The sequence below is a fragment of the Anopheles arabiensis genome, chromosome 2, assembly GCF_016920715.1.
Source record: "Anopheles arabiensis isolate DONGOLA chromosome 2, AaraD3, whole genome shotgun sequence".
Taxonomy (NCBI): domain Eukaryota; kingdom Metazoa; phylum Arthropoda; class Insecta; order Diptera; family Culicidae; genus Anopheles; species Anopheles arabiensis.
In genome coordinates, this window is record NC_053517.1 from 30701897 (window position 1) to 30721677 (window position 19781).

General features: G+C 45.5%; 3 protein-coding genes across 3 annotated transcripts; 2 read left to right on the plus strand and 1 right to left on the minus strand.

The window, feature by feature from the left end:
- The first annotated feature begins 105 nt into the window (after positions 1 to 105).
- On the plus strand, positions 106 to 1942 carry LOC120894248 (argininosuccinate synthase). Its single transcript, XM_040296723.1, has 3 exons — positions 106 to 1499; positions 1574 to 1680; positions 1750 to 1942. Exons 1-3 carry the CDS (start codon positions 431 to 433, stop codon positions 1846 to 1848), a joined length of 1275 nt encoding a protein of 424 aa, XP_040152657.1. The 5' UTR covers positions 106 to 430; the 3' UTR covers positions 1849 to 1942.
- An 836-nt stretch (positions 1943 to 2778) lies between these two features.
- LOC120894250 (mesencephalic astrocyte-derived neurotrophic factor homolog) lies at positions 2779 to 4379 on the plus strand. The gene is made up of 4 exons (XM_040296726.1): positions 2779 to 3152; positions 3267 to 3391; positions 3483 to 3624; positions 3714 to 4379. The coding sequence occupies exons 1-4, from the start codon at positions 3044 to 3046 to the stop codon at positions 3878 to 3880; spliced, it is 543 nt and encodes a 180-aa protein (XP_040152660.1). The 5' UTR covers positions 2779 to 3043; the 3' UTR covers positions 3881 to 4379.
- A 202-nt stretch (positions 4380 to 4581) lies between these two features.
- Positions 4582 to 19574, minus strand: LOC120894246 (dynamin-like). The gene is given in 18 exon segments (XM_040296721.1): positions 4582 to 6068; positions 10113 to 10256; positions 11858 to 12024; positions 12125 to 12261; positions 12347 to 12440; positions 12531 to 12749; positions 13423 to 13479; positions 13866 to 13877; positions 14085 to 14201; positions 14292 to 14586; positions 14665 to 14822; positions 14920 to 15186; positions 15188 to 15266; positions 15359 to 15468; positions 15470 to 15966; positions 16041 to 16190; positions 16273 to 16346; positions 18781 to 19574. Coding segments are annotated over 18 exon segments (2790 nt in total). The 5' UTR covers positions 18927 to 19574; the 3' UTR covers positions 4582 to 6001.
- Between the last annotated feature and the right edge of the window lie 207 nt (positions 19575 to 19781).

Sequence of the window (19781 nt, forward strand, 5' to 3'; positions counted from 1 at the left end):
CGTAACAGTTCTCTGGGACCGGGAACCAAAAATACTGGAATTGTTTACGTCGCATCACAGGTTTTCGCATCTCCCGGACGGTATGACTCCGTTTTACTCGATTGGAAGCTTGTACCGGCGACCGGGGAGGGTCAGAGATCAGGGCGATAGGCTGATCCTCGCACGATTTGCTGTGGGGGTTTGTGTACGGATTTGGGGTGTGTTCGGGAGGGAAAGTCACAACAGGCCCGTGCCATTATCAGTACGCGACGAACATAGCCGAGAACAACGAGCACACACCCATTCAGCAGCACACGCAGTAGTAGGCAAGTTGCCACAGTTACCGCTCAGCTGCCGACTACATCAGATCAACAGAGTGAACGAACATCAACGGTAAATCAACGGTCGAGCTTTAATTCTCTACACGCCCTCTCGTCGGAAGTTCACGAAAATGAGCAAAGAAAAGGTTTTGCTAGCTTACTCGGGTGGGCTGGACACGAGCTGCATCCTGAAATGGCTGCTCGAGCAGGACTACGAGGTGATCTGCTTTATGGCCGACGTGGGCCAAACGGAGGACTTTGCGGCGGCACGCGAAAAGGCCCTCAAGATCGGCGCCGCCGATGTGGTGGTGAAGGACATGAAGGATTTCTTCGTGGAAAAGTTTGTCTGGCCGGCGGTACAGATGGGTTTAATCTACGAGGACCGGTACCTGCTCGGGACGTCACTGGCGCGGCCCTGCATCTCCAAGGGCCTGATGGATGTGGCGGTGCAGCGTGGCTGCAGCTACATCTCGCACGGCGCCACCGGCAAGGGCAACGATCAGATTCGCTTCGAGCTGAGCTGCTACGCGCTCAGCCCAACGATCCGCGTCATCGCCCCGTGGCGCATGGAAACGTTCTGCCAGCGATTCCAGGGCCGCTCGGATCTGCTGGAGTACGCGAAGCGCTCGAATATCCCGGTGAGTGCCACCACGAAAGCACCCTGGTCGATGGATGCGAACATTATGCACATCAGCTACGAGTCGGGCATCCTGGAGGACCCGTCGGTGGCGGCACCGGAAGAGCTGTACCAGCTAACGCAATCGCCAACCCGCGCCCCAGACACACCGACCGTGGCCGAGATCGTGTTCAAGGCCGGGCTGCCGGTGCGCGTCACCGAGCTGGTCAGTGGGCGAACGATGGAAAGACCGGTGGACATACTGGCGTTTCTGAACAAGGCCGGCGGCGAGCACGGCGTGGGACGGATCGATATCGTGGAGAACCGGTACATTGGGTTGAAGTCGCGCGGCGTCTACGAGACGCCCGGCGTAACCGTGCTGCACTGTGCGCACCGGGATCTGGAAATTTACTGCCTCGATCGGGAGGTGCTGCGGGTAAAAAAGTATCTTGCCGATCGGATGGCAGACTACGTGTACAACGGCTACTGGTACGCGCCCGAGGCTGAGTACGTGCGCAAGTGCATCCTCGAGTCGCAGAAGCACGTGTCCGGCAAGGTGGTGGTGGAAATGTTCAAGGGACACGGTAAGAAGCGGCAAAGGGGGGAAGGCTAACGATTGTTGTATCTCATCTGCATTTGTGCCTGTATTACGCCACAGTTATGGTCACATCGCGAGAGTCTATGCACTCCTTGTACAACCAAGAGCTGGCATCGATGGAGGTGCATGGTAACTTTTCACCCTACTCGTCGACGGGATTCATTGAGGTAACAGAGGGCACTTCATTGCATCAAAAAAGAATATTGAACTCCGTCAATGCTCTCTTCTGTTTGCAGATCAATGCCGTTCGACTGAGGGAACATCATCGAGTGTTTGGAACGGCCAATATGACCAAACACTTCTCACGCACGGAATCAGATATGAAGCTCATCTGAGTGTAATGCACCTTCTACGAAATCGTTTTTCCCCCAATAATGTGACGGAAATGTACTTTAAAATAAAGTGTAACACCTATTACTGCAGCAATCAGATGTACTAAAAGCTTTTCTTTATCCAACTTGTACCTGAGGCGGGGTTTTCAATTTCTTTTGTCTTTTTGTGTGGTTATAGGGCTTGCAACATTTTGTATTACATTGTTTTCCGGCTCAGTTTTCAATGTGAACAGCATTATTAAAAACTTTCAAGATGTTTTTCAGCGGCTCTCATTATTTATGACAGCTGGGCTGTTGAAAAAACTCGCGCGATTGTTGAATAATGCCGTTCACACATGAAACTGGCCCGGAAAACAGTATATTAGCTGCTCTTTGCCTATAGGCTATAACATATTGTGGTAAGCAATATTACAGAGTTTATATTTTGTGGCTTAATCGTCATTTTTATTAAGTAAACATACCTGTTCAACGTTGATGAGCATTTTAACCATTTAAACGCTTATTTTACAATTTAAGGAAAACAACAAAATGATGACCGTTCACCTCGAAAACGCACTTAGTATTACCCTTTTTTTCTCTCCCATCAAAGTATGCAACGGAACGTTTGAACAATTCGGATAGGAACGGAATCGTTCCATCCAATTGGAAATTCCAATAAGAACCCACCACTACGAACAGTCTCCAGACATCAAAAAAGGCTCTTCCAAAAAAAATGATAAACTAAAGCAATGTATAAATTACCGATCTGTTATTAATAGTAGTTTATATTTTTAAGTTTCTACTTCTAATGTGTATTAATTTGCGTCAGTTCTAATGCGTTTTCTTTAATTTCTAAACACAACTCACTGTCCAACAAACTCTCTTATCTGACTTTTGTATGACCCTCCGCACAAAAATGCTACTTGGGAGCTGTCTGCCAATTCGACAGGTACACGTCGTCTTTGGCGTTCCGTTATATTTGTAGCCGGGAAGAGACCAGAGTTCTGGGTGACGATACCGAATCAGCTTTGGCCACGGATCGCTTTTTCTCTACTGCTACCGTACAGGCAGCAACAGGCCACAATAGAGGTTCCCATTTTACAAAAGAGTCCGTAACACTGTTACGAACGCACACAGATCTGCCCCGGGCGGAACCAAGAGGCTAGCATTGTAATTAAGCAACGGAATATTCATCCTCCCGAGATATTCTAGCTACAGAATGGCCGAACGCAAGTTTCTAAGCGGCCGATTAGTGCTGCTGGGCACGGTTTGTCTGATCCTGTTCCTGCTCCCACACAGTACCGCCCTGCGGGAAGGTGATTGTGAAGGTAAGAATTGCCATCCTCCACCAATCGTGTGTCGTAAAATAGAACGATTTCTCTAATACGAACGTTTTGCAATTGTCTCTCACCCTCCCGCCTCCCACGTCGACCCCATTCCAGTCTGCGTGAAGACGGTAAACACATTTATGGAAACACTGTCGGATGAGACAAAGAAGGACACCAAACGGATAGAGGACGAGTTCCGGGCGTTCTGTAAGAAGTCCAAAAACAAGGAACAGCGTTTCGTAAGTAGTTGCCCCGTGGAATGGTCCCGCCCGGAGCGTGTGTAATTATACTCCCATCTCTTCTCTTCGCTTGCGCCACGCATCCACGCAGTGCTACTACCTTGGCGGTGTCGAAGATTCTGCCACCGGTATCTTGGGTGAGCTGTCCAAACCGATCAGCTGGTCCATGCCGGCCGAAAAGATCTGCGAGAAGCTCAAGAAGAAGGACGCTCAAATCTGTGATTTGCGATACGGTAAGAGCAACGGGTAATGGTGGGAATCAATCCCACTTTCGTCACCAATTGGCTCCACTCACTATTTCTCGCTCCCGTTTCGATTGCAGACAAACAAATCGATGTGAATGCCGTCGATCTGAAGAAGCTGAAGGTGCGCGATCTGAAGAAGATTCTCTCCGATTGGGATGAGGAATGCGACGGGTGCCTGGAAAAGACTGATTTCATCAAGCGCATCGAGGAGCTGAAGCACAAGTACGTCAAGACGGAACTGTAACCACATCGTCTGAAATAAGCGCGGTTTTTGAGCGGCGGATCTCTCGCTTTGCTCATCATCGCCATCATGCCTTTTGCCGGTTGTCGCCCCACTGCGGCAGCCCGTGTCACCACCACCACACCACGCGCCTGCTACAAGGATTGTGCACCAGATGAATGCAGCGTGAAAATGGGTATTTATTTTTCTCCTTTTTTTGTTCAATCTTCTTCGAATCGAAGAGAAGCAAAGCGCACGCTGCGCACAGTTTTGAGCCTGTTTTTCGCCTCCCCTCGCTCAACACTTGGAAGTTGTGGAAGCTTCCGGGGATACGGTTAGAACGGATACATTTAGATTAACGCAGGACAGTGGCAGGCGTGGGGTCAGGGCACATAAGACATTAAACTTAGGCAACAACAAGACCATTGGTAAACAGGAACGAATAGAAACGAATGTGAAAACAATATTGTGTTCGGATAAAACAACAACAAATAAACCGTTGAAAAAAAAAGTATACCACATACGTCCGGCCATGGCTTATTTATTACAGCTTCTTTGCTGTGCTGCAAACTTCTATATGTACTTTGTGTGAAGAAGAAGAATGGCACCGAAGCCACTAAACACGATAGATGAGGTATCTCTGGTCCGTTGGAAAAATAGGAATGCATGACGTGGCCCTCCAGCCATCGCCGTTCTGGAAAGGAGCATTGCAAACTCTTCTACCGTTCGCTTTTTCCACCATCCAGGGTGATTTATTTACAAAATATTATATGACAAGAAATGTACAAAATAATACTTTAGCACGTTAGAATAGTGTTGAGCTTTGATGTGTGTGTATGTGTATGTGTGTGACGGACTGGACTCGGGGGATGATCATCCGAAATGCCCATTGCGCTCGATGAAGAATAATTGTTAGATTAAGCTTAAGTCCATTCTGCTAATTTCGCAAATCGTTCCAGGCTAGATGGGAGGAGGCAGCAGCTAGCTCTTATCGTCCTTTCTACACAGTCTAAGCAAATGTCCCTAACACGTTAATACTTCGTCGGTCTTAGTGTTGTTTCACCGTTCGATCGCTCGAAAGGGAGTCGCGAGGGCTAGTGAGTACTGGAATAGGGACAGCCAAGACGCGGAACTAGCCGCCCAACTACCAACCAGTACCAGTACGAAATGTGGCTATGCTTTGTAATGTATTCTCACTATTCTAATATCGTATCGTGCATACCCTGTGTTTGAATTGTTCTAAGCGTACGCTATTTCCGTTCTACAGTTGATGCTCCTTAAACTTCTGTACAGCCTGCACCGGTGACACTCGTAGCCTATAATCGCTGCTACCTACCACCAGGTGATATCCAGTCCATGTGGTACACAAAGGTCTCATAAGTTAACATTCCTTTCTAACTAACTAACTAAAAACAAGCAGCAGCAGCATAATTATACCCTGTAGCAGCCTAAACCTGAACAATCGTCTACTAAACCTGTATAAATCGCCACACTATACTCCCTCACTCGTCTATCTCGATATTTTGGCCCACATTTTGCAGGTTGTTTGTTTGACCCAAAACGGAATGGTTTCGATACCCTTTCGGCTGCACGTACTTATCATCCCGTACTGAGCAAAAGGTTGAAAAAGAGGCAAGAAAGCATCGGTGCGACACGATCGCTTCCAAAGCTTGATAGGAAAAGAAAGAAGCTGATGATCGGTCGCAAAGATCGAAGATGATGTGGCTCAATGTGAGACCAACTATGCGCACCCACTCCCGTGTTAGGTATGTTTGAGTGTGTGTGTGTGTGTGTGTGTGTGTGTGTGTGTGTGTGTGTGTGTGTGTGTGTGTGTGTGTGTGTGTGTGTGTGTGTGTGTGTGTGTGTGTGTGTGGGGTGGGGGGGGCAGTGTAGAAGAAGGAAAAGCAAGGAACTATACACTTAACAAATAGTTCACGTGTTAGTTGTGTTTCTGGTCCATGGACCAAGCGGGAGCGGGCGCTTCTTACATTACCTCACTACACACAGTTTTCGCTACTACCAACAACACAATAACGGCGACTGCTCGGCTCTGGTTTTACAATCCATCATGCTCTTCATCACACTCCTGTTTTTTTTGCACCTTTTTACATCCTCATTCAAGCATATATGTATATATGGTCACGTTCATGGCCGGCCCATGGCATTGTACGGTCGATCCGGTAGGCGCGGTGGCGCATTCTGGGCAGGTCGACTACAATAATTTAACAGAACACGGGTCAGTTTAGGAGTTGAAAGAATTACACAAAAATGGTTGTTTTCTAAATACAAGTGCGACGTGTGGGTAATTGCGATTATGAAGGAAATGCATACAATAGTAGTTAAACAGAATAGAAAGGCGTTAAAAGTGACGCAGTACGTAATGCGAGTAAGGACAAACAAAGATTAATTACCCAATCCAAACCAATCCCATATTCTCACAAACTAGTAGATGGAAACATACATTGTTAGCAAATGAATCCCCCGAGCGCCCCAGAGTGTGGAGCATTAGTTGAACGTTAGAATAGAAGAGACAGCAAACCACCATGCCACGCAACCAGGCGACCCGAGAGCAAAGCAGAGCTAGTTCATCGCCATTCCGATTACCGCCTCACGGAGGCAGCCGGCCTCCCATACAGGGCGGTAGAAGCAGTTAGACAGACAGTTGAGACAGACAGACAGACGAACGAACGGACAGACATGCGAATAATGAGTTTCACAGCACAAACGTTTCATCCATTATCCCATTATTATCCCGCACCCAGCTTCAATTCCAATTAATTATGTTATACTTTATTTTTCTCTGTCATAGAATAGATATAATATGTATAGTTCTTATTCTGGTTTTGTTTGTTTCAGTTGATCTCGCTTTGTTGGTTTCGTTCCTTTCTCCTTCTCTCATCTGTTTCACCTGTCTTGCATCATGGTGGTACGTCTATCGCACATCCTTATACATTGTTTGCTCGTTGCTTATTACGTGTGTTTGTTTTTATATATGTTGGAGAATGCATTTTTCTTTTCTTTTTGTGTGCCTTTCTTTTCTGTACTGTTGGTACATGTTGATGTTTTGCTTGCATTGTTTACTCACGTGTGAGGGTGTGTCAGTGTTTATGAGTGTGTTTCATTTGCTTTCATTTTCGATTTACATCAGTAAGTATCGAATCCTTTTCCCTTTTCTTCTTCTTCTTCTTCTTTTTCTTCTGCTTCTTCTTCTTATTCATCTTCTTCTTTTTCTTCTTCTACTTCTGCATTCTCTTCAAAGCGCATGTTGATGAAATTGTATGTTTTGTATGTTTAACTCTTCTTTTCTTCAATTTGCCTTTTTGCTATTGGTACGCGTAGTTTTGTGTTTGGTATTGCATACGCGCCCTATTATTCATTGAAGATGGCGGATTCAAACTGATATAACATGCACGACAGAATAGAGATTCTGCATCGGGTTTACCTTTAACATAATTAACCAGCTTCAGGAAAGTGATTTCAAGACCTTTAATGGTTTGCTTTACTAGATTTAGAAGCTTTAGTATTATTTAGAGTGAGAGAGAGGGGGAAAGAATATCCAGCCTAAACATAACGGTAGTACAGTTTGTTTTCTGATTACTACAAGAACACTACATTTTACCATTTTTATTCATAAAATAAATTGGTTTTCGGGTTTGGAAGGAAAACACAGTTTCGGGTGAAACTTTAAAAAAAAAACACCATATCCGACTTATTGAACACAACATTAAAATTAGGCGCAGCAAAAAAAGCATTCAATCAAAAAACAGGATATTAAAATGATGATTTAAAATGTATCATATAAAATGTCAACATTCAGCCCATTCCACAACAATGCAAGGAAGGGCAGCAGGAATAAGGTTTTTTTTAATCAATTCTGCAACCTGAAAGAGGGATTAATTACATTATCTTTTTCTGGGCTTTTGTTGATAAATAAACTAAAGCAAATGAAATTGAGTCCATGGCGTCCTGGTCCTGATTGAGGGAACTAATTGCAGTCGCTACGGCTAATGATTGTAAAGAGAAAATGCTCACATCCTTTCATGATTTAAACAGGCTTCGTAATAACAACAGATACAATACTAATTGACCTATATACGTTGTAACCCTACGTTTCTCGATTTCACCATAATAATGTTGCTTATTGTTGTGCCATTGATTAAAATCAATCGCATGAAAAGATTGTATGTAACAAGAGCCTGCGCAACCAACAATTGCACGAAAGAACTCAAGCTGAGCTAGACGCAGCAGCAGAGAATAGAGAGACATTCGTACCAATTCGTATCGTAACTCCATTGTGATTCAAAAGATGAAGAAAAAAACAAGTGCAATGTTACAATGTTACACAACTAGGAAGTAACAATGTACACCAAGAAAGCTCAAACTATAATCATACAGAAAACCCAAAGTAGGATGCATATACAAAGCACAATTTGTATGGGTGGTATGAGTTTAACGAAATAAAATACTTAAAACAAAACTGTTGCGGGAACTGCCTGCCGTACACTAAACTATACGGAATATACAACGCTTCTTTTACATTTGTTGGTTGTTTCTGCTTGCCTGCCTGCTCCATCGTTACTAGCGGCCGGTCTTCTCCTCCCCCTTGTACGGTGTGTGTGTGTGTGTTTCGTTTTGCTTAGGTTTCGACTACATTGCTATCGTTCTCGGCTCACAGCTTCGTTTCTATAAACTTCTACAATTTTAAGCGTTTTCTTTAAATATTATCCGCGCACGCAAACAGTGAACAACGTTATCTTTGAACTATATTTATATATGCATATGTATATATTTATATTCATTTCTTGTAATATTTTTGTTGTGTCTTTTTCTTACTGGTACCGTTTTCTCTCGCTCGCCTGTTCTGTATTTTCTATCTGTCCTGTGTGTGTGTGTGCTGTGAATACCACCTCTGATGCAACTGGAAGTGCACACTTTGTCGTTGCACCCAACAATGCATCGTTCTGATTCGTATGGATCATGTGTATGAGTGTGCGTGTTGTGTTTGTGTGTGAATTGGTATAATTAAAGAGCCCGAAGCTGCGGGTTTTAGAGGGCATCCGATAGAGGAATGAATTTTGTATGATAGAATTCCACTACAACTCCGCAGAGCATTTCCGTACTGGGAGGATAAGTGCGCTGTGAAACTTGCCGCCCATTAATATCATTAGTACTTCATTCGCAACATTAGAAGAAATTATGGTTCGCCGTATTGTTTTTATTTGCTGGTGCATCTATAGTTGGTTATCATGTTCTTGTTTCTGTGTTTTTTTTTCTTCTTTAGAATGCATGAAACATTTTGAGTGGATTTGTTTAGATTATTTAGGGATAGTGTTTAGTCCTTGCCTATGCTGCAGACTTCTCTGGTATTTGTATTCGCAACAGTGCTGATGTATTTTCACTTTCCTTTTCTCGTTCTCTTCTGTTTTTCGGGGTTGCGCACCATACTGGATGGGTGCAGTTGTTTTTGTTTTTGCATTTTAAAACTAGACACACAAAGACACTAAAGCGTTCAAACACACAATCAACACATCAACATGTTTTGCAGCTATCCTCATGTCGGTGCAGGTGCAGCGTGGTTTACGCAATTTGGATGAAAATCGTTCTTCCATCGGGGTTAGCAGTGCACAATGAATGTTTCCGCGTGGGTTGCGCCTGTACTGATACTCTACTGGTAGTTAGTGTGTTTTATTCCTCCATTTTAAGTTCTTTACCATACGTGATACTACACTATGTGGAATGTTTCCTTTTGCTTCTGATGCGCATCCTGATACGCATTAACCAGCTGCTTGTTGCACTATTTATAAACCAGACTCTATTGGACTATCGCTTCAGACAAGCGGTGTAGTGTTTGCAGCCCGGTTTTTACCCCCTTTTTTACCCTAACAATAAGCCCCCGCCATAACAACGTAAGTAACAACACGCCGGTGGGAAAAACCGATAGTAATGGGGACATGCACAGTCGCAGGAGTTTAACGGCAATACATTTGCAGCATTAAAGGATGCGCTATATAGGAGGGAGTACGCACGAAACACACATGGCATGTAGCAGTGAAGGAGGTGTATGCATTTAGTCGCGCCCAAGTCATGGTTTTAGGTGTGATTATTTGATTTGTCCTGTGTGTTTTTTTTTTCTTCTTCTCTTCTCTCGCCTTCCCTTCACCACAAACAACGCCCTCCCCGGGTGACATCAACACACATTACAGAGCAAGTGTAAATTTGGGATGAAAATGCACAAACTGGAAGCGGAATACTTTACTTGAACTTCGAGGCGAACACATTCGACAGTTCGTTCATGGCGGCATTGGTGACGGCCTGTCCGACCTGCTGGTTGATCTGTTGCCTGGTGCTGGCCGGAAGCATCTGTGCCATGCCAGCAACGGAACCACCACCACCCGGACGCCTGGATCGGTGTGTGGGTGGGTGGGTGTGTGATGATAATGTGCGCGCGCGCATAGCAAAGGGGAGAGTGAACGTCACACCGTGCGCGTGGTGTTCGTCGCCAAACACAAAGTGATGGGGAAGATGGGAAAATGAAGCATTAACGTACAATACTCTAATTAACGATCGTTTCAAGGGTTTGCATGATTGTTTCTCCGTGTTTGTAAGTATATAAGTAGGGATTCGACATTTGGATTTAGTTTTCATAAACGTATTACAACAACATGGAAAGTGCATCGTTTCTCTACTACTCTCCTACTTGCTTTGCGATTGTGATTCGTGATTTACACCACTCGCATCCTAACACATACAACTGGCGATGAAAACTAACTAACTAACGGGCTTTACACATTACTCTATCGTTTGAAGGGAAGGGAGGCAATGAGGCCCAGCTAGGGGTTAAATCTCACACGCAATGAAACGTATCCTTCAAACGCTCAAATAAGCTGTATAACACAACGACTAAACAATAACATGCCTCAAAATGCATCACTGTTTTAGAGAGAAAGACATAACTAATCGCAGCAATGGGCAATGCAAGCAATGGGAGATTGCCGTTCGTATGAGTAACAGAATTGTTGTTTTAATAATTTCACGGTTGAAATTCGCACAAAAAAAATGTGATGCCATTTTTACAATATATCTCAAAATTAAATTATACTTGCTTTGGTTCACTCTTCCACCCATACATAATGTTTGTTTGCGTGGAACAATTTTTAATATAACAATTTGTTTGTTGTTGTTTTTAGATACTGTTTTACTGGATCAACCCGTCATCATCAAACACGAGATAGTTAACTCTTCCGTGTGAGTTTAGTGTTGGTTCGGTAGATGATACCGTCCTTCCTGTCTGTTAGATTGACTGCATTCCTGTTTAAACTTTGTGTTTTTTTTATTCCTGCTAAATTTTGTTTTGTTTTGTTGAAACTAACTCGCCAATCGCATTCTGCATACTTTTCTCTACAAGTTAACGATCCATTTGCACATATGCGTATGATTTGTATATGTATAATATGTATATATCTCTACATAAATTGCATGTTTCATACGATAAGGAGATTTCTTTTCACGTGTACGTTTCGTGTGTTTACTTTGCTCGCTATGTTTAGTTAGTTTTTAACGCCGCCTGTAAAAGTTAGGTTTGGAGGGTGTTAATTAAAAAAAGACAGACAACAAATACGAACATTACTTGCGGTAAATTTCAAAACTGTTACTCAAAAGAAAAGCAACAGAACTGACAGAAAGCCTACGGTAAATCAGATGCGGTTAAGCGTAAACAATGTAAAACCAAAGCGAAGAATGATTCAAAGCGTAACGGAAACACTGAACAACTGTGTACCTATAGAATCGCACAGTGCAATGGCAATCCCTCGCGAAAGGGTACAAAGTTAAACAAAGTTACAACAGAACCATAATGATATCATAAATTAATAAATAAGATCGCTATTGAAATAGATAATTTAGTAGAGCACCCTTTGTTTTAAATGTTTAAATAGAAGATAAAAAAAAAACAAGCAAAAAACCAAAAGAAAGATAAACGAGCATGGAAACGGTAATACTTACGATGGAATCAATGGTGCCGGTAGTGCCTGGCCACCTGGACGGCCACCGGGCAGGGGTGGTGCGGCACCACCTCCAGGTCGGTTCGGTATTGCCGGAGCCGGCCTAGCACTAGCAGGTGCTGGTGGTGGTCCCCGGCCAGCCGGAGCTCCCATAGAGCTGAGCGAACCCTGGAAAAGCAGAGAGTAACAACATCGAGTCAACAATCGCTTGAACGTCCGCGCCCGATCAGACAGCACGAAACAGCGGGGCAAGGTATGGCACGCTTACCTGCTGCTGTGGTGCAGCTTTACGCGGACCGCCCGGGCTCGGGGGAGACAGCCGCGGGTTGTCGAGACCGCTCGACAACCAATCATTTTTCACCGGTGGTGGTACGGGCGTAGAGAAGGTAGCCATCGATACGTCACCTAAAATTGGGGAATGACAACAAGCACCAGATGGCAGATTAAACACACTGACAGCAACCCCGAACATGGCCATGCTACTACTCACCAATAATACGCAGCGCTTCCTTGCACGCGTGATACATTCGCAACATTTCTTCACGTTTTTGTGCTTCGTCCGCGCTTTCCTCCATCATCGAGGCCTTTGGGTTTGGAAGAATAAATAAATACCGTCGTTTTTTTTCATTCTTCTAATGTTCCAACTGGCACATTAGACACAATCCCAATCATACCTGATCGCCGGTAGCGTACAAATGCGCCAACAGCTCGCCGTTGATGAAATCCTTGGTATTGTTAATGATGAGCATCATAATAGCTTTCGGAACCATGTCACGGGTAGTTTTGGTGACGATGCGCATGTACGATTCGACAAGATTGCGTATCGTCTCTACCTGGCGCTCCAGCTGCGGATCAAGGGACTGTCCAGTTGGACCACTTTCGCCTCCACTCTCCTGTGGGAATTGGGACGCATTATCATGTTAAACGTCTATATCTAATACACGGCAATATAATTATATTAGCTTGTGAAATCCAAACCAAAGCACCATCTTTAATTGCAGGTTTGCTTACATTTCATTAGTAACAAAACATGTGAAGCAAAAATACCACAGCACACACTAAGCCAAACCACCCAAACCGTCTGGCAACACATTGAAGGAAACAGTGTTACAGTGCAACAACCGCACTACAACATTTTCCCCCGAAACTGATCAGTATATGTTACAGATGTGTATTTCAGAGTAAGAGAGAACAAGGGATACAGAGGATGATAAACACATAGAATAGTGCCAATTTGATTTGATGATCAAACATTGTACTTTTAATATCAAACATTTCAACCATAAGTTAACCAAGTTATAAAAACGATATATGAAACAACGCATTTTCGCTATACAATATTAGTGTGCTGTACTCAGCAGCTGTTTTGTTACGAAAAACATAATTGAAATTAGTCCAATACATGTAAAGAAAACATATTCTATGTAGTCCTACTAATGTTATAGCTGGTAGGATCATCGTTGTAGTGTTAGATGAAATTGATATTGAGCTATTTGAAGTAGATTTTAAAATGAGGACAATCCAAAACCAAAGGAAAACACATCTCATAAATACATTACTGCGTACTTCAGTATCTGTCTTACTAACATCATCTACTAGAGATTGCTGATGCGATAGCAATTTCTGAAATGAGTTAAACAATTTAACAGGACGAACGATCAAACAACTCGTTAAACGGTTGACGGATATGTAAGGCAATAACTTTCTTCTAAAGCAAACGACCCGCGGGAGAGTAAGCCAATGGAATGCTCGGCCCCATTTTACAAATCGTCCTTTGTGGACTGGCTAAATTTGTTAACCCACTGACCAAATTTTAAGCGGTGACCGATGTGTTGGACCGATAGCAAAGAGAATGTGTGTTGATTAAAGTGCTACTAGGGACAGACATGACAACGGAAACATCTATATTGTGCTGTAAAGGAAGTGGAGTAGAAACCTATCTGGAAGCAGGATGTGGGGGGAACAACCTCTGTCAACAAATTATTTAATAAAACAATTATTAAACCAACCTCCGCTTCCGTCTTCGATGATCGCGAATGGTGCAAAAGTGAGAAAAAGATAGAATGAAATCAGTCACGAATTTGCAGTTGATGTTGAAAAATCATCACCCAATTACACTCTTCTCAGAATCACGTGTTTTTTACAGTATCATTGTGTCGACAATGTTCATGTTAGAAGAGTTACTGTTCTGCCACTGGTATCAGGATGTAATGCAACAACAAACTCACCTCATCTCCGTTGGCGGGAGTATCCTTTTCAGGGTACACACCCGCACGCAGGAAGGATGCTTTCCATGAATCCACATCATCAGTGCTTTCGCAAGACAGCTCCAATTGCTTGTAATCCTGTGGAAAGAAAGAACAATATTTAGCATTCAAACCTTCAACGTTGATGCTTCCCGAACCAACTCTCATGGGTGCTCTACAGCATATTACCTTGTAAACGTTACGTCCGTCTGGATTGAACAGACCGAACGTGTGTCGCCGGGACATGAATCCTTGCTCAATGTCACGGAGCTTCAGCCCGTCCAGGGGCAGCATAAATTTCTTCTCCTTCTCGTCCTCATCCTTGAACCACGAGATGCTCTCGGACGTTAGCACGAACCAGTACGGTCTCGAGCCACCCTTCATGATGCCGAGGTTTTGAATGCACATGTGTCCCTTGCGGATCACTTGCGAGCCAAGGTTGCGAGTGCCCGTCTTGACCGCATTTTCGGTTTTGCTTTGAGCACTGCGGGAATAATCAAATATTTACGACAATCATTCAATGACATACCCAAAGCACTACCGCCCCCACCCGGACACTCACTTTGCGAAACCGATGAAATCCTCATGGTTGGTGTTCATGTAGGCCAGCTCGTAGTCGATCAGCAGCATCATCTGCTCTTTGGCCTTTTGTTCGCACTGGCGAATGTGCGTAGTAATGATACGCTCCGTCTCATCGCGCAAACGCGGATAACGAGCCATCTGGCAAGGAAACAAAAGGCAAGGCGAGATTTTTTTTTTAAATTACATACTTCATTCCGCACTAACGAAAGCAACCAACACACCGCGCCTACCATACCTTGTCTGTGCAAATTCTCACAACATTAGACAGCTCCAAGACGGTCAGATCGACACACTTCAGGATCGGTTCCTTGAGCTGGGAGATTTGTTTCTTTACGATCGCCTCGAACGCCATGTCCGGGGTGAACAGACCGACACGAATACCGTGAATATTGCGAATGGCGAACGAAATTTCACGCCGCAGCTCCTTCTCGTCGCACGACATCTTGACGATCTCGAAACGCAATCGCTCGTGGAATATTCTATTGATCTTGGCACCGCCAGAAAAGTTCGTTCGTGTTGACTAGCGCCGAACCGGAACCTTCAATTGTGCGCTCGAAATCCGACTGCAGTTGCTGGATCATTCTGTTGGAAGATAAAGCAGATGAATCGCCCATTTAAAACCAACACGCGTTCGCTTCGCCCCGCCCTCGATCTTGCGCGCGCATTGAACTTACTGCAGCATAGCCTTCGTCTTGATGCTTGGATCGTCCGGGCGGAAATGTTTGTACTGATCCACGTCCTTCTCCAGCGTTAGCATCTGCTTCTGTAGCCGATCGCGCAGCGCTCGGCAGCGTATCACGGATATGGTTGGTCAGCTGCTGATTGAGCACCTTCTGCAGATACGGCGTGCCGAGCCGATCGGCAATGTGCCGATAGCTCGGATGGCTCAGGAAGAACTTGCGCTCCGCGGCCAGGGCCGCATGGATGTCCTTTCTGCCCTCGATATCCTTCTGCGACCGGTTCACCACGCCGATGTAGCCACGGCGCAACGGCAGCAGCTTGTTCTCGAGAATATCGCGCGCATCCGTTCCCTCGTCCATCAGATCGAGCTTGGTGATGACACCGATCGTCCGGACGCCCTGCGGGTCGACCTCTTTGGCCAGCTTGAGCGCATCACTGTTGGCCAAATCGGTGTTGGCGGGCGTGACGGCCAAAATCAGACACGTTTCCTTGCGGATGAACTGAAAGATCATGCCCTTGATCTGGTTCTCAATGTCGGCTGGCTGATCGCCGATCGGTACCTTCGTCAAACCGGGCAAATCGATAAGCGTCAAGTTGAGTACTGAAATGGAACACGCAAAAGCAACATTTTTTTACTAAACCGTCACTATGGATGAACTTCACACGTCACCTTACCATGCGGCGAGTACACGCGAAGATTAATCGGTATGTTTGAGATACCCTTGTTGCTACCGGTAATGCGATCGGTTTCCGCTTCGATCTCCTGCCGAATCTCCTCAAAGTTGGAGAACTTCTTACCCTTCTGATGAAGGAACTCTCCAAATTCTGTGGTACAACATAGGATGATATATTAAACTCATGGTATTTCTTTGTTGCCTTTTTGTTTCGTTGACTCAATCCAACTTACCCACAGTTCCATTGATTAGCTGTAAAATCAATGGTCGTCGCGTTACGATGCCGGATCCTCGGGGGAGAAAATCTCTGTAATGGAACAATAAAAGCACCAAATCAATAACAAATCCGATACGAATGATAACGTGCAGTAAGTTTTAGTACTAATGACATGCAGCTTTACTGCTGGATAGTGTCCAACGCAACACACCATTTAACTGTACACGCTCTATAGAACAGCAGCAGCTTGCAATTGTGCCCGGTCCCTGCTGTTGGTCGAACAGCAATGCTCATTGTGTGTGTGCCTATCTCGTATCGAAAAGTGTTTTTATCTTTCTTGCAAGTCGTCTCGTAATGAATGTGCCTCTGTTTCCTGCCCGTAATCGAGGGAGGAAAAGCTGTGTATCCCCCATATCCCGTGTCGTGTCGATTGCCCGCAGTTCCCCATCAGCATCACGTCATGATGCGAAGTGATGCTAAACGTTAGTCATGGTTAAATGAGCTTCTTCTACTCGTTTTAGTCGAGAATGTGTCATTTCCTGTCCACCGTTCTTTCACTCCACCTGATGTTTCGAAGGACATACGCCAGCAGCAGCGCAACACTCGCAAACGAATGGGGGAAAAGAACGCGCTGCAGTTGCAAAACCACCTTCCCGTCGTCTTCACCCGTTATCGTGGATATTATGTAATTTTTTCTTCCTTCTGCAAGCTCCACTACTAACGCGCAAGTAAGGACGAAAGCGGAAGTGTTTGTAGATATACACGTAGACGTGATGGTGCACAAGTGTGCGTTGCTCTGCTCCCGTGGTGCTCCGATAGAGGAGGGGGGGGGGGGGGGGTTCGTTTGTGAGTAGACAACAAAATAATTTGAGCGAGAATATGAGAGAGCAGAAGGACACGCGGTTAGATTCTACGCTTACAACCTGAGGGGGGACAAGGGCACCACACTGATTGCATTAAATACTGTTTTGTAATTTGCTGGTACAAGATAGCATTCATCTTAGGCAGGAACATACGATCGGGGGTTTAGATTAAGGGCAGAAAAGTGTAAATATTTTCACTTCCAACACCATGGTCCTTCCCCCCACATGCTGCCTGCGCACATACGTCACAGCTCACCGACCGTCATGCGACGCCTGTGGGAGTTTTCTCTCCATGTGCCGACGAGTATTTGCTCAGATGTTTCGCTCCACCAGCAGTGCTCTGTGTGCGCGTTTGCATCTGTGCTGGATGGTGTTGGTAGGTCATCCCAGTGCACATTGCACGATTGTGAGCAAACCGATGACTTTAGAGCACGCCAATGCTCACTGTTCTCAGAGTATGACGATGGCGGGGGGAGAGAGGGAGAGGGAGAAGCAATGAAAAAGTAAAACCTCCGAAACGACCCGTAGCTTTAGATAAGGGTGCCACCGCCGCTGCCGCCGCCTCCATAAACTGCTGGTTCTTCAATTATGGTTGTTTTTTTGGGGGGGGGAGGTTAGAAAAATCATTATTTGGCCCCCTTTGGACGTGTGTAGGCAATGGAGGTGTGCACGGTGCTCGTTCGAAATGTAGCGGAGCACAGAGCGTAGGACGCGCGGACGGTGTGTCTCGATAAAAGTCCACTCTATTATCGATTATTTTTCGACTCCTCTGATAGCTTCCACACACACACACACACACGACACACGGGGTGACACCCCAAGAAGAGCCCCGCCGCTAGACCCGCTCATATTGAGGGTGGGAGGGTTGGACCGCGCGCGCTCTTTCGCGAAGAAGGTTCCCCGCTATCTTGTTCTCGCTCGTCTTATCGCACGCAGTTCGCTCTCCTGCTCATTTTGTTCTCTTTCGTACGCGCCCTCTCTGTCTCTCATCTCTCTCTCGCTTGCGCTATCCTAGTCGCACATAAACCGTGTACGGTCAGCCCGTTTGTTCCGTAGCACACAGTACAATGCATACTCACACACAGCACACCAAAACGGCAACGAAAACGTACGAGGAGACTCCCCAATTTCAGCTCCCCCGTTTTTAAAAAAATGCCCTCCCCCTTTTCTACGAACGTATGCGAATTGTACCGACTGAAAATCCATCCCACACCCCACATTCGCGCGGCGGAATAGGTGAATCATGTTTGATGAGGTGCCTTCAAACTCGCCCCAATGACACTTCCGTCAGTTTCACAGTCTTGCGCGCGTGTATGTGTGTGCGCGCGCTCTTCTCTTGTTTGAGCATGGGATGAAGGAACCACCATCCTTCTCACATTACATGGGCCGAAGGATTAAACACAACAAGGGATACACAATCGCCTCCCCCGCAAAGAGGAAGACATGTTATGCAAAAAACAACAAAAAAAAACCCTGGGAAAACCCTTTCGCTACGATCAATCGTTGACAGCTCGGGCTGGATGGAAGGGAGGTGGTGTTTTAGAATGAGTAATGAATGAATCGACAAAAAGCATCGACTTTTCCCTCCCCCTTCACACGCTTTTCGTGCTCTCTGCTTCATATCTTATCGCCACTACTGCTACTGCATATACTCAACTGACCTTCCGACGAAATTTTCCAGCACGGACGATTTTCCTGCCGACTGGCCGCCGACCACCGCGATCTGTGGCAGGTCAAGCTGCATATGCACCCCCATCTGCGTGAACGCATCCTGCAGCTTGTTCACGATCGGAATCAGTGACTCCATGCTGGTGCTGTTGATGGGCTGCCGCTGTTCAACTGTTTAGTTTGCACGCACAAAACGCTGTAGAACAGCGCAAACGCTTTCACACCCCGCACAACACTTTGTTCTGTACCGTCTGTGCCTTTCTTACAAGTGCACACACACACGCACACACAATTCCTCTTCCTGTCGTTGAACGGGTCGCCGCCGTCTTCGGTCGACAAATCCAAGCACCCTTCGCAAACTTTCACGGATTTGTTTCTTTTTCACCACCTGTGCGGAGTACCTCCTCCGCCGGACACACTCAGTAACGCAAGCACGCACGCACGCACGCACTGGCCCTTGACTTTTCGTCTGCCGAACGGTTCAGCACCACAGCACTATTTGGTAGGTTTTCGCCTTTGCCCGTTCCAACTTCTGCTGTGTGTGCGTAGTGACGGCTCTCGATATACAACAAGGGGGCTTCTTTTTTTTATCGCACCGAAGGAATTCGACTTCGATTTTGGGACCGTGTAAAGCGTACGCAATGCACTACATCATTGCGCGAATGCAATCGGAGTCGCGGATACACACACGCAGAGGACACGAGCGAACCAGAGCTTTTCCTTTCTGGACGAGGTGAAAAACTCGATTTTTCCTGCCTCCCCGATCGATTGATTGCGCAGAGTGTTTCTTTTCTTGGCTCCTTCCTTCTCGGCGTTTGACAGGTTGCTGGTCAAGATGGATGGGCGCGACGTGTGACACGGACATGTTTCAAATCATGCCGTTACGGCTTTGGCAGCAACTCACAGAACTTATCGCATCAATGAAAAGAGTGCAATTTCATACGTTTTTTCTCATTTATTTTATGAGTTGTGACATTCAATGTTTAGTAAATGA